General features: G+C 38.3%; 1 protein-coding gene across 1 annotated transcript in view; it reads right to left on the minus strand.

Moving 5' to 3' along the window:
* LOC121739822 (hemicentin-2) overlaps positions 1–15,146 on the minus strand; it is a 115,646-nt gene that overhangs the window by 10,144 nt on the left and 90,356 nt on the right. Inside the window, exons 9-12 of the mRNA XM_042132403.1 lie at positions 14,190–14,384; positions 11,133–11,289; positions 8,369–8,728; positions 5,667–5,805 (exon numbers count right to left, since the gene is read on the minus strand). Of these exons, the coding sequence (XP_041988337.1) occupies positions 5,667–5,805; positions 8,369–8,728; positions 11,133–11,289; positions 14,190–14,384 (851 nt within the window). The remainder of the gene's footprint in view (positions 1–5,666; positions 5,806–8,368; positions 8,729–11,132; positions 11,290–14,189; positions 14,385–15,146) is intronic.

Raw genomic sequence — 15,146 nt, forward strand, 5'->3', positions numbered from 1 at the left:
AAGCTGTTTGCCAAACAGGAATAAAAAAATTGGCATTTTTGGGACCACAAACATCACAATTAACGTTAAAGAAGCCCTAATGATCACCATCATTATAATTATAGTATGTGCAGACTGTATAATGTATATGCAAAGATTCTATTTATTACGATTTAAGGTGACGCCTTGATAATTTGGCTGTAGCGATATCGATTCTTCTCAGCAATGACTAAAGCTAAGAAATTAAAGTTCATTGTCACTTGTCAGTATTCATCATGTCTTTGAATTAGGTACCCATAAGATAACACGATTGGTCAACTTTTATAACACTGACTAATCAATCAAAAAGACCTCTGTAAAAAAAGGGATTTTTATTTTGCCAACAGAGGAGAGTGATTTAAGCTTCCAAAATTTGTAGAATATTGGTTCAAGCGTCTATATATTAATACGTGAGAGAAAAACTTTGTAACCCTTTTTACGAAAAATGGGGAAACGTAGGTGCATGAAATTTTGCACAGTTATAGTTTATATGGTGAAGGAGTGCATCGAGCTAATATTATTTTAAAATTATGCTTTTATCATATATATTTTTAACAAATAAAACGTTACACTACGACACTACTACTAGGAAAAATGACAGATTTTTGAGTGACAAGCCTATACAGACGAATTATACTGTTTTATTTATCGTTGAAGTCTGTTGACAACAAGTTGACAAATTGAAAATGTATTATTGTTTTTTTTTTATTTAATTTTAGATAGAATTAGACAATGCTTAAACGGCCAGTCTGAGATCAGCTGAGTCCCAGAGACAAGAATTGGAAAAAACTATGATGAAATCAATATTTTTTACAAAATATAGGTAGTAGTCCTAATGTCGTTGCAAGTAAGGTCGAATTTCGACCATTGGGCGATCTCTAGTACACTTTAATTTGCCCATAGTTTATATGAAATGTATTTATGGTTTTTAAATTATTGGCAAAAATTTTTTGCTGTTCCATTGCTTGTTTTCTCCCATAGAATACATACATATCCAACACTGTTTTTTACCTTAACGCGGCGCGGGCGTCACCTTAAGAGTTAAGACTAGAGAGTAGACACGGCAGATGCTACGGGTGTAACTGTAGGCTTAAGTAATTAAAAATATTCAGACTGGACTGGAGGTGTGGCGACAGTCTAGTGTCTACATAATATATAGGAAGTAGTACATAGGAAGAGCCTTCTAGTTTGCACGTGGAATATAAGGTAAAATACATACCTACGATTTTTAATTCATAGGTAAATGATTTTGTTAATTCCTGAAACAGTATAAGGCGCAAAGAGAAATTGGTAGACCGGCAACTTCTGAGTTTCACTGAACTATATTTTCCAAGAAAATCACGCTTACGATATACATTATTTATCTTGTCGTATTTCCTTTAAAAAGGAATAGAATATCTAGAAGATGATTTTATTGCATTAAATTATTGAAAGGCTCTTTTAAAACCTTCCTTATATTAATGGAATCTAAGTTTAATATTTTTGTTCCTAATTCTTTTAAGTTGTAAAAAACTTTGAGGGTGTTTTGTCCGACTACAAAGCCGAAAACAGGAGTATTACTTGATCTTGGCCATTTACCACTTAGAGCATCTTTAGCCTTTACGTATAACGATCGCGTATCGTAAATATGTACATAAAAGGGAAATGAGAACAAAACATCAATTTAGCCTACATGCATATTTTTGTAAAATACCGTTTCTTTCGTTTCCAAATAATCTTTCCGCGCATTGAATATAATTAAAGCGAATATAAAATTGCAAATGGCGCTGGTGTCTCGTCACTCTTCAGGCATTCCGCTAATTACCCTCAGCTCAGCAAGAGCCAAGAGGCCAAGAGGCGTACGTTATTTGCCGCAAAATTGTCAACCCGATTACCTATATTCGGGTACTTTTCTAGCAAATTGCTTCAAAATTGTGCATACTCGTATTTACGGCATATTCTTCTTCAATTTTATTAGCGGACGTTCATAAATTACGTGAGGCGATTTTCAGGATTTTTTTAACTGACAGAATTTCAAGGGGGATAAAGTTGGGATATTGAGATACCAGACCTAAATCCCTTCTTTTCCACTCCATTAACCGAGTTTTCGATAAATTATTTATTTAGTTTTATTTTATCAACCATAACATGAGACGTGCAGAACAAGGTTTTACAATTTTCTTAATATTTCCACTACTTCTCGCATTTTTAACACACTGAGTATTTCCTTATTGCCCAGGCGCGATTGCAATTCAGCATCTTCAACCTCCCTCGTCACGCCTAACATAATGTATGAATGGACCCCTATGTGGAGAGCCTTGGAGGAACAGAGTCGAGGCAATAAATCGCGGGACGCGTGGCCTTTGTTTCCCCGTAATAAATCGACATTCGGAGTGCCCATTACCAGGACATGTGCGAATCCTAACGCAATCTGCCCTTTTTATGGACACCAGAAAATGAGTACGGATCTTTAAATTTTGGATAATATCTTCTATCTGGATAACTGCGTCGTCTGACTCTCTGGCCTCAAAATCCAATCGGAGGTACGCATACTCGTAATGTGACGTAATTGAAATATACGCAACACACAATATGGTATATTATTATTATTATTGCAATGTTTTGACGCTTGAGTGCAGCACCAGCGTAGGCAGTAAGCAACATTTTTGCACTACGTTGAACAAAGTTTCTGTCAATATTCTGAATTCAGGTACCTTACTCCCGAAACTGATATCGATTTCGTTTTTCGATTTCAACGGTTTTTTGACATTTTTTAGACATTTTTTAGATGGCTAAAGTGTCAAAAAACCGTTGAAATCGCAAATCGAAATCGATATCAGTTTCGGGAGTAAGGCACCTGGGGGGTGAGCCAAAATCTTTTCGTTTTCGCTTCCTTATAGAATCGCCGATGAAAATGTATGGAATTGACTTAAGCGTTCGTTAATATGACGTTGACTTTCGACTCGTCTTATGTCAATTCCATACATTTTGATCGGTGATTCCATGACGAAGCGAAAACGAAAAAGTTTCGGCTAAATGGCCTGATATGACGTGTGCAACATGTCGGATTATTTACTGTATAATATTACAGTCGCTAATACAATTAAAATAATCTTCCGAGATCACCTACTGGCCTGACATTACTTACTGGTAGAAGCAACTTGAACTATGCTCAGTAATGTAATGCTGAGTGACATCATAGCCCGGAGACTGCATGCATTAGTAAAACTCGCGAGTGCATTATGCTCCCTCAGCGAGAATTTGATTTATGTGATTTGACACAACTCTTGCATGTATAACATTGGGGACACTTGTTTAATGGTTTTTATGAAAAAAAAAGCTTCAAACTGTCTTGTTTGTTTTCTCGTTTACACACAGCACTGCAGCTACTAGTAATCTAGATTATCTTAAGTTTGGACCGATAAAGATACAAAATAATAAGATTTCACCGGATGTCCGTACTCCGTACATATTTCATGACCCAAAAACTCAAGGGTTCAGCATTATACTGTGTTGAGTTTAGAGTGTAGACCTTCGCTTGTCTGAAATCCTGAAACCACTATTCACGCTACCATGTAGAATTTCGTCATAAAATATACATATTCTCTCTGCATTACAAGATGCTACAGTACAGAACATAAAATAGAGTCTCTTACCGCTGTCTATCCCTATATTATAGGAACATTCTTTGATGGGGATTTTTTATAACTTAGCATAACATACATGGCAGAACAACATTTGCCGGGTCAGCTACTTTTGTAAAAGGGGTTGACAGTGGTTGCGGAATGCGGATTGAGGGCCGTCCTAGCGGTTCCCAGGTTCGTTGGCTCGTATGTGTGTCGACTGGCGACCGAGCGTTACAAGATTGACATAAACCAATTACTGCAGCTTACCACCTGTGGACTGCAAAACGCGAACGCATTTTCGCGAGAGAACTGCTAGTGTTGAGCTCGGCTTGACAATATTAAGTTGGTTGGGCTTGCTGTAGCATCTACAGCTATTTCTACTTGTTGTTTGACTTCATCTGTCAAAATGATCGAATGCATCACTTCAGCTGATTCTCCTAAGCTTAAACTAACATTCGGTCGTTTCGACAGCGAAGTAGGAATAATTATAGCCATTCATAGCAAACACTATGTCGCAGAACGTTGCGTTGATTTTAATCTATTTAATCAACGCAACGTTACGCTTATCTTAATGCGACTCGACCGGAGGCCCTGAAAACTTTGTTGGGAGATGACTGATGAGATTACGCCAGTCTCTATTAGTCGGATGTCGGATTATACGCACGCAAACAGCAACGCACGCCTTTTTACACCGAAAATAAACGTCCATTTCAACAAATCCCAATCGCATCGACAAAAGCTAACAAATAGCCTTTGTTCCGTCGAAAAATCGAGAACATATTCCCCAATCGGTATCGTTTACGCTTCGAAATAGAAATGTTTAATCACTCGACGGACCTCCGGCACTATCGGAATTGTAAAACCACAAAATAATTGAAAACTAAATCGAATCATAACAGAAGAACGAAAATACGAGATCCGAGTTGATTTGTGTAGAATTTAAAACTAAAATATACTAAGGTGCAGTCCGGAATAAAAGTTCCCGCGTCCATGTCATTCCGCGAGTATTTTAACGACGAACTTTTATGAAGTTTTAACATTTAAAATTTACTTTTAGAGGCACTCGCTAAATAAGTTTGTTTAAAACCGTTATACTTAAAAGAAGAATTACACTCTGCAAGTTAAAATATTTATTTGAATACTTCAAATATGAACTATAAACAGATGGATCGGATGGTGACACAGAGTTGTTTGCAGGTTTTTTCGCTTTTCGAGTGTAATTTGCAATTTGAGGATAGTGTACCTATATGGGGCGTTATTTGCTAACACTGAACGTTAGCAAGTAACCTATTTAATTTGACTACTCATATTCTATTAGATAAAAGCTAGTAAAATTATTAAATTAGCCAGCAAATACGTCTTCTCTACGACTTACTAAATGCACTAAAATAACCGCGCAGAAGCCGTCCATTTGGAATAGTTGCAATCTAAGCATTCCCTAAAACATGCGTTTGTCAGCAGGACGTATAGCACAATATTTTCAATATACAAAATTTGCAACAGATATTATATATTCACGCAACTCCGTTGCTCCAAAATTCGTTTATATCGATAAAATATTCGATAAAAAGTATCCTATGTCTTCTTCCGGGATTCAAAGTATCTCCATACCCAGGAAAATCGGTTCAGCGGCTTGGGCGTGAAGAGGTAACAGACAGACAGACACACTTTCGCATTTATAATATTAACGAGCTATTGCCCGCGGCTTCGCTCGCGTTAAGAAGTATTATTATATAAAAACTTTCATACCCTATTTTAACCCCTTGGAGGTGGAATTGATCAAAATCCATTCTTAGTGGATGCCTACGTCATAACATATACTTGCATGCCAAATTTCAGCCCGATACGTCCAGTGGTTTGGGTTGTGCGTTGATAGATCACTATGTCAATCAGTCAGTCGGTCACCTTTGAGTTTTATATATATAGATACCTGCCGTCAAACTTGTATATTAAAAAGATGTCGTTTTAACCACGTTACGATTATACGACAGACACGCCATATTATGTGCGGCTCATAATGAAATACAGAATAATTAGACTCACCCGTAGTTGCTCTGGCGGTCGAGGATCTGGTGCGGGAGGGGCGCGGCGCCCGCCTTCATCTGCCACAGCGAGTCCTGGGAGTTGACGCTGCCGCCGTTGTTGCTGGTCCCGTAGCTGTTCTCTATGTACCCGTTCACCCCTATGGACACGTTACACTTGTGATTACGGAGGTCGGCGTGCAGCACCACGGTCGTTTGGCTCGTGTTGTGGTTACCGTCGCACTCGTAGCTTAGTCCTTAGGTATGCGTGAAACAAGGCCCCAATTTGTTAGCCGAGTCGTTTCGGTCCAAACGCACCGCCCCTTCACGTCGGCTCATAGACAAAAATTGAGGTTCCGTGTCCGTCTATGTTAGCCCACGATGGACATCGACAATCGTGCTCGCAATTATGGTTATTAATCGAGAACCGACGTGGAAAGCGGCGATGATGCTACCGAATGCAGCTCGACAATCATGCAATAAAGAAATTACACATTAATTTAGTTACGTTTAGACCAAAATGAATCGGAACGAAATCAATGTGCTCAAATGACATGAAAACTACATTATTTGTGGTTAATATGTATAATTAAAATTAACGAAAGTTCAGTTTTGGAACTTTGTATATTAACACTGTACGGACGGTATTGTTTTGCGCTAATAATTTCAGTGTAAATGCTAAAATATTATTAATGATAATGTATCTATTAATTATAGTTTTTGTATATAAAATGTTCGACAAACGCGGACCTTTCACCTTCACAATGGTCTGATTAAAGCGAATGACAACAAAACGAAATAGAGTGAAAGCGCTATCGACTGCTAATTAACGTCTATAATAAAAATACCAGTGAGGTGACAAAAACACAGCAGTCTATTACCCGGAAAATAATAAGACCTTACTTCACAATTTTCTAATACGACGTGGATCGCTTGTTCCGAAGTTTTGTTTCTGCAAACTTAATAATTAATATATCACTTTAATAATAATTAATTTAATTAGTGATAGAGACAAATCATTCTTATATTTGACACATATATACATGAACTTGTGATTTTGTACTTACGGAGAGTGGTGAGTAATGAAATTGCGGACTCTATCTTTAAAACAATTATATGATTATAAAAACAATGACTACGGAACCCTAAATAGGCCCGGTTGCCCTAGTCAGCTACGCTAATCAGCTGTGCTAAAACGTCACGCCTTCTCTTCCTGCGTATACAAAAAGAGACAATTCACAATATTATTTTTAAACAGGGATTAACTGTAATCCAGATTGGCGCAAACAGGCCTACTAATTATGTTTGAGTGTGAAGTTCAAAACTATTCGCTCTAGATTTTTGGAGGCCTGTCGTGTAGAATAACGTAAGGGAAACTGTTGTCGTCACTTGAGGGTACCTACAAATTACAACAATATTGTTAGTCATGGGACCGATTCTTATGCTTCTATTTTCGAATACCCCTTCGAACGCTAGCTTTCTTACTAGCGAGCGAGACAGCCTGCGTCCTATGATCTAAATCAGCTATCCCCAAACCGCGGCCCGCGGGCCGCGTGCGGCCCGCCGGGACTTTATTTGTGACCTAAAATTTTTTGTTGCGGCCCGCGACACTATAAGACCAAAACATGTTAGTGGCCCGCATGAAGGCTCGCTTGAAAAAATGGTTGGGGACCATTGATCTAAATTCTATTCTCCCTAGGTGACATTCGAGGGATGAGAATCAGGCCCTAGCTTGTTAACATGACACAAGGGTCATTCACTGAAGTATATACGAATGTCGCGGAATTTTTGGGCAGCCACTTGGTTTACTGTAGAGAAACAGGTCGCAAATATCTAGAGCGAATATTCAAAGTTACCAAGTTCACAGGATTTACTCGTGTTCATATCAATCTTTTTGATTCAGTTTTTACAGCCTTTTTTTAGGGTTCTATGGCAAAAAACGAACCCTCATGGATTCGTCTTCTCTGTATATTTGTCCGTAAGTCACATTTTGACTAAAATACGTACTAAAGCGATCAAAATCTAAGCTGAAGATAAAAATTCACTTCATCGGCAACATTGGAATAGCAAACTGAACCGATTGTGAGCTCTAGTCGAGTCAGCTGCCGCAAACACCGCAATCCCACCACCTCTGAGCTTTTGTTTTCACATAATTGATTAGAGTTTATACTGAGACTCAATACTCATACGGAATCTGGAGCGACGGGGAAAATTTAGACCACTGAAAACGTGGGGCTAATATAATTTAATGGAAATAGATGTAATTCGATACTCGAGAATTGAGCTAGAGTTAGTAGAGTAGTACTAGTAGAGCTTGAGTGTGTTTAATTTTCAACTACAATATAGCATGTTTGCAATTTTTTTTTAATTCAAGATTTTTCTGTTTTGAGTGTAACGTGTAAAGATGTATGTGTATCTTTTCTAATATTATAAAGAGGTAAAAATTTGTGAGTTTTGAGAAGCCACGGGCAGAAACAGTAATTTTTGCCCGTGGCTTATATAGTATTAACCCATCAAGCCCCATAAGCTTACCGGTGAGCGAGACACAATAGAATAACAATAGAATATTCCAAGAATCCACGTTCGTAGGATTAACTGCTGGAAGCTAGTAAGGCCGCACAATTCGAACATTTTATATTTTTTTCCTTTTCAAACAAGTTTTAAAGTACCTACTATTTCTATTGTGTTCTAAATTCGAATAAAGTCTACTTATTTACTACTCACAATCGTTGTTGGAGATGTTCTGTCCTGGTCTAGGCTGCGGGATGTGGTAGCCGTAGCCCTGCGCGGCGTACACGTTCTTGGAGTCGTCGAGCTGCAGGTCCATGGAATGTTCTAGTGCCTTATTCTCCATCCCCGAGCACGGGTAGTACGGAGGCGGGGCCTGGTTCTGGGGCACTATCGCTGGTCTGATGGAGTCCATCTCGTAGTCCTTGGAGGTTCGTTGTTTCTTGTCGTTCCTCTTCCGTTGGCAGTAGACGCAGAAGAGCCCGAGCACGGCCAGCAAGACCAGGCTGGATACGATGATGAGAATCAGCGTGACCGTCGCGATGGTTGCCTCCTGCTTTGTGTACGATGGGCCGACTGGAAATAATGAACAATTGGAATCATGAGTTTTTTGGTATAAATAAAATTTGGTAAAATAGGAATGACAAAGTTTAAGAGTGTTGCTTAAAAATACACAGATCCCAGAGATGAAACTTAGTTGGATAGATTTTCTATGTACCTACATAATAAATTTCATGAAAAACGAGATGCCGTTTCCGAGGTAATGATTAATGTTATACTTACAAGAATCGGTCGTTTAAACAACAAAATTAAAAGCACCATATTGAGCGAGAATAATTGAAATTAATTAACAAATGTAGCGTAATTATCACCGCGTGGGCAGCCGGCTGTTAAATATTACCACATTTTATTATAACATCGAGGCCGTAAATATAATCGCCGCTGGAGTCAAACTGCCTTCGTGACTTACTGATATATATTTGTGATGGTAGAAAGACAGCATAAAATTGTGTTATTTAGGGGTCATCCATACAGTATGTCATACCTAGAGACGAAGTGCCATGATGTGACAAGGGTCGTAAATTAAGTGACATCACATTTCGAATTTAATAAATTGAATCGCGAATTTGAAATATTAAAATGGTTTTAACTTTTAGATGTAAAATTGCAATTTATGAAGTCACAGGGAGGGGAAGAATGGGGAAATACTGTAACAAGGGGGGAAAGGTCTAAAAATCACGAAATTAGTGTGACATACTTTATGAATGGTCCCTTATATTATGATAGGACTATCATAAGTCGTAAGCTAAAGTAGGTTTTACGATCGTAACCGGGTAAGTATATTTTATACGATAAGTAGTTACGAGCAAACATTTTTCACTGAATTCATCGTTCGTGACGTGTATGATATAGCGAACATAGTTTTATATCGTAATCGCAAGTGTTAGGCGCCTTCCACACTAGCGAATTGAGAGCGAGGAATTCGCCGGGATTCCTCGCTCTTCCATTTCTCGTTTTTCCCTATTGGATGGAGGCCTAAGTTATGAAATTGCGAAAACTCGGCTGAGTAGATATGTTATGTCATCTTCTTTGATTATACAAATACTTATGACTTATGAATAAGCGAGATGTGAGTGGGTGCTTTTTATTATTCACATCAAAATGCATTTCGCATTCCCCTTCGTCGCTTAGTGGACACATACAATAACTACTTTAATGATATTGATATTTTTGCACTATCCTATAATCAATTTAAAAAACATGTCCATGACCATTTAAAAAATTGTCATCAGCTGTTACAGCTGCGGATGATTTTATAATGATCTTATAATAGTTATATTGTTGTTTTATTTTCTTCTTTTTTGTATTAAAGTATTTGCATAATTAAGAATAGTATCAGAAATGTTTTTCATCTTTTACGAACCACCTAATATTGATAATGTATTTATTTTTTCCTTTTTTTTAGCAAAATTTGTATTGTTTTTGTCACGCCGCGAACAATAGTGTGGGTTGTGTGTTTGTCTATATTGTATATATCTAATTGTACTTATTTTAAGATTTTAGCATGTAACTGTTTTTTGTTCCAATAAAGAAAAATGAAAATGAAAAAAATGCAGGACGGATTTAGATCGCATTCCATGGAACTACACTTAAATTTTTGCTAAAAAAAGATTAAAAGCTGAAAATTTTCTTCTCAACATTTAATATTCACTTGTCAGTTCTAAGAAAATATGCTTTTTACGGAAAAGCAGCTTTCAGACGTATAAAGTATCAGGAAAAAATTGTTTGCACTAAATATTACCGGTTGCCGGTAAATCGCAAATCTTAATATATAATGGTCGTATTGTACCATCGAGGAAGTTGATTCCTATGCAATTGACAGAGCAACGTTATTTGGTCGAATATGTCAATTCAATGTTAATTGTGATCTGTCAGCTGGGTTTGACGTAACGCAACCAAACTACTTAGCTCCCCGATTTGCATAGGAATCAACTTATCTGATAGTACAAAATTAAACATAGCTAATAAGTTTTACAAAACCTCAAAGCAAAAGCGTGAATCAGAACAAAACATGTCTCTTCACTTTATTCAAACGTCGTCCCAGTTTTTGAGTCCAAATTCGAGTCAATATTACTACGAATTTATAAAGGTGAATTATTATTATACTACTCTCAGGACAGGAAAATAAGTCTATAATCTGAGATACTACTACATAAAGTCGTAATTCAAACGTTGTAAAATAAGGCTCTATGTCCGATCTGAGAGCATGACGCTGTCTCTATGCTCTACGCATCGTTACTCTAATAACGTCGTAAGGTTGGCCTCTGAAATCTGAAAGTATGACGCTGTCTCTATAAGGTTTATAGTTACTAGCAGCATCGACGTCCTCGCTGCAGACTTCCTGGTTGTCCTGCAGGCAGAGCTGCAGGCGGAGTACAAATATAGACCATAATCAAATAGCCATAAAGTGTATACTCACTGGCAGCGTCAACGTCCTCGCTGCAGACCTCCTGGTTGTCCTGCAGGCAGAGCTGCAGACGGACGCGCGGGCCGCCGTCGGCCGACCGCAGCTCCAGCTCGCTCTCCTGCACGGTCGAGCTCGCGCCAGACAGCTGGAGCGGCATCGTATCCACCACCTGTAACATACAATAATATAGCCCACATCCTGGATACTAATGAGTAGTGGCCCCACTTAGGGAGTATTAATGATTACTTTACGTTTTTAATTTAATAACGGGGATCTTAATTATTAAAGTTAAGTAACTTTAATTCAACGAAAAGTTTGACAGAAAAAGTACGGAGCTTATACAGAGTAGACAGAATTATAGAGTATACCGACTTAGAACTGATGTTGAAATTTTTAAATTTGGCGTATGACGAAAATCGTCGCTAGGGTTGTTAACTTGTTATCTACGAATTTAAAACTATGACATATTCGCTGGACGTGTTCCTCTTTGGTCGTATTGTTGTTTGTGTTTTGGCAAATGCCAAAATTAAAATTGACAGAATCCAATTTTGAAATCTTTATTTTAAATATGTAAAAATAAATTATATCAGCCAGCGCGAGGCACATTCCGTTCATAATCCTAGTGAAACCCGACGAATTTGACAGATATTGAAACCTGTCCGTTTCTTTGCAGTCGAACTACTGGTAGTTATGTCTATTGTGGCTTATATGTCAAGATTTTGACCATAAAGAGCCCCCCCGAGACGATCAAACGGTTTGATTCAAACCTTACGTGTTTGATGCAACCGTTTGATGTCGGTTTGAACGGTTTGACGACCTCTGTGGCTCAATTAGTTGAGTGTGTGGCAGCTCAAGCCGGGGGTCGCGGGTTCGAATCCCGCCGACGGAACAAAAATTTTTCAATGTTCCCGGGTCTGGATGTGTATTAAATATGTGTATCATATAATAAAAATCTTAAGCGATTTTCTTATACCGTATAAGGCCGTATATACGATCGGTCCCAACCACCAACAGAGGTCACCTTGGTTGGGTCAACAAAGTTAAATCTCTATCTACACGTAAATCAACTCGTCTGTCTTGGCTAGGCTGTGAACCACTAACTAAACCTCAAAAGACCGCAATAGCGCTGGCTTGTATAGCTTTATGTGATGAAAAAAAAACGTAAAAAAGACGGTTGAAGATGAAACGGTGGTTAAAAGAAAGAAAAACGTTGAGCCATTTAAACATTTTAAAAATATTGGACTCTGATAATTTTCTCAATTATTTTAGAACAAGACCTGCGTCTTGTTTTGTAATTAATTATTGTAAAATTAAGGGTTGTATATTTTTGACGCCAAATTATTATAAAAAATATTACATTTTTTTAAGGTCGGCAACTCTAGGGATTGCAATCCGGATACTTCGAAATCCAAAAAATCCGGATAATCCGGATTGTTTGGGCCTCTGAAAAATCCGGATTTATATTTTTCAAAATCCGGATTTTCGGTTTTTTCGAATAGTAGATAAAATTATGAAAAATAAGCTTTTACGTAATATAAAATTAATTTAAATGTATCCTGTAATATCTGACATACAAATTCACATTTGTTTAAAGGCGCTATCACAACTTTGCGTGGTCTACACGTACCAAAGTCAGAGTTTCGTATGTCTAACATTCCACTGTGTACTTATTTGTTGGTTGTAATTAATTTCTTAGCATTTTTTCATTTTATTTAAAAGAAATAACGACAATTTTTTTATTTCTTATAACCTAGCCCTTATTTTACTATATTATTGTGTTTTCTATATGATAATATAAATGCAATGATAATAAAGTATGAAGATTTTTGTATGAAGCCTGGCCGACCTTTTTTTTTTGTTAAGGAGGGGAAATACGTTACGTATCCCCCACCCCCCCGGGGGAAGGGGCGGAGGTATGTGGGACTCCCTCTACGAGGTTTACCCACTAAAACCCCCCCATGCCCTCCTTCCAGCACCATTCCAGTGGGACACGGGAACTCTACAAACTCCGCGTCCTCCGATTCCGAACTTCCGGATATTTTTCAAAATCCGTTTTTTGCAATCCCTAGGCAACTCTATGTTTTAATGTAAAAACGCAAACCGCAAAGCAATTTAAGCACTAGCGTAAAGTAAGTAAAGGATAGAGGTACGAGTTTGTATTCTAATCAGAATATAAACTCCCAAATGGTGTATAAAGAAATCTAATGATACAAAAGGGGCGTGGAAGCTCGAATATGTTTATCTAATGCATATCTAACATTGCGTGATGGTATTTACGTTATATTACCTTTCCCGCAAGATATTATTTCCATAAAAGTATCCATTAAAGTACACAGTAATTAAAATTCCTATAAACCATACATTGATTACATTGTCCGATAACAAAAAGTGAAAAAGCATAACCCTCAAAGCGTCGTCGCTCGTTTCATTTGTTATTTTCTTCAAATGTATTTAATTAATTACAACAGAAGCTGGTGGACACGTTAATTAATACAATTGCATGTGGAGACCGGAGAGAGATTGTGTTATTTGTTCAATAAATAATGAAATGGACGGACGCCGTAAGTCATCGCAATTGCACGTTGTATTAACGGTGGAAATATCGAGCCAAACTATTTGTTCTGCACAGAATACACTTCTGGTGAAATGCAAATAAAAGGTTGCCCATTCACCAATTACAACCAAAAGATTCTAAACGGCATTTGAAGTAGCTGCACTCAACGCACTAATAAATTTCACATAGAATGCTCGTGGTCAGCTTAAGTTAGCCTCTTATTGGCTCGTGTGTGGTCAACTGAAGGGGACTAAGGTTAGCCAAATTGGTCACTGAAAGAACCGGAACGTTGAAAGAGTTGTAGCCAACTTGGCTCGTATATGGCCAGATAAAGATGACAAGAGTCAGCTAATTTGGCCCCTCATTTACATAGTCGGTCTTATCTGCCAGTTGTTCATGGAGCCGAGTACATTGTATAATCCGCCGAAAGAGCTCAAAGCTTGCCAACTTGGCTCGTATGTGGCCAGCTAAAGAAGACAAGAGTGAGCTAATCTGGCTCATTTATATGGTCTTACCTGCCAGTTGTTCATAGCGCCGAGTCCCTTCACCACTCCCACCAGGGGCAGGCAGGTGGCTCCCACCCGGAAGGATATGCTCCTCTTGCTGGGGTCGTACGTCACCTCCTCCGGGACCGCGATCCTGTCCACCTTCGTCGTCACCGTGATCTCGTTGGAGTAGTTGCTCTGCCCCTTCGTGTTCACAGCTTTCACCTAAAAACAAAATGGCGGATGTTACTCTGCGGAAAATAGACGGATACAAGGCGAAAAAACACATTAGCTACGTCCACAGTCCACACTATGCAATTTCATCTTCAATTTTCGTCATCATCTTTTTATTCAACTTTCGTTTGGCATATTCAATAATTGAATGCGTCAAAATCCACCCGCGTTGGAAAGAAAAGTGTCATAGCGTCGCGGGCATGCCTCACGTGCGATGTTGACTGCGCTATAACGCATGCCCTTGATGAACAAAAAAAGGCACAGTGTGGACAAAGCTATTAGTCATTAAGTAGGACATCGCTGGCACAAGTTTCGTGGTCAATGCAAACTATTCATAATCAGTAAGTACTGTCTTATATTTCTCTGTCTATGCTATTTATAGCGCCACTGGTGTCCTAATAAGCCTTAGGTTGCGTTTAGATTGCTGTGACAGTGACCGTTACCGTGGCATTTCAATGTTACAATCATATATATTATATTGACCGTACGTAAGTACCATCTAGGAAATTGGTTCCTAGGCAGTTGACAGACTTACGACATGGTCGGATCATATCAATTTAATAATAAGTGTGATCTGTCGGCTGGGTTTGACATAACGCGACCAAACTACGTGGGTCCCTCATCTGTCTAGGAATCAACTTCTCTGTACTATACATACATGATATTTAGTATTTTCCGCTGTTTTGTCACCGTCATGTCTAATCTGGACGCACCTTTACATTGACGAATAAACTAAAAAAACACACGCAAATA

Source organism: Aricia agestis, chromosome 2 (assembly GCF_905147365.1).
Source record: "Aricia agestis chromosome 2, ilAriAges1.1, whole genome shotgun sequence".
Lineage (NCBI taxonomy): Eukaryota > Metazoa > Arthropoda > Insecta > Lepidoptera > Lycaenidae > Aricia > Aricia agestis.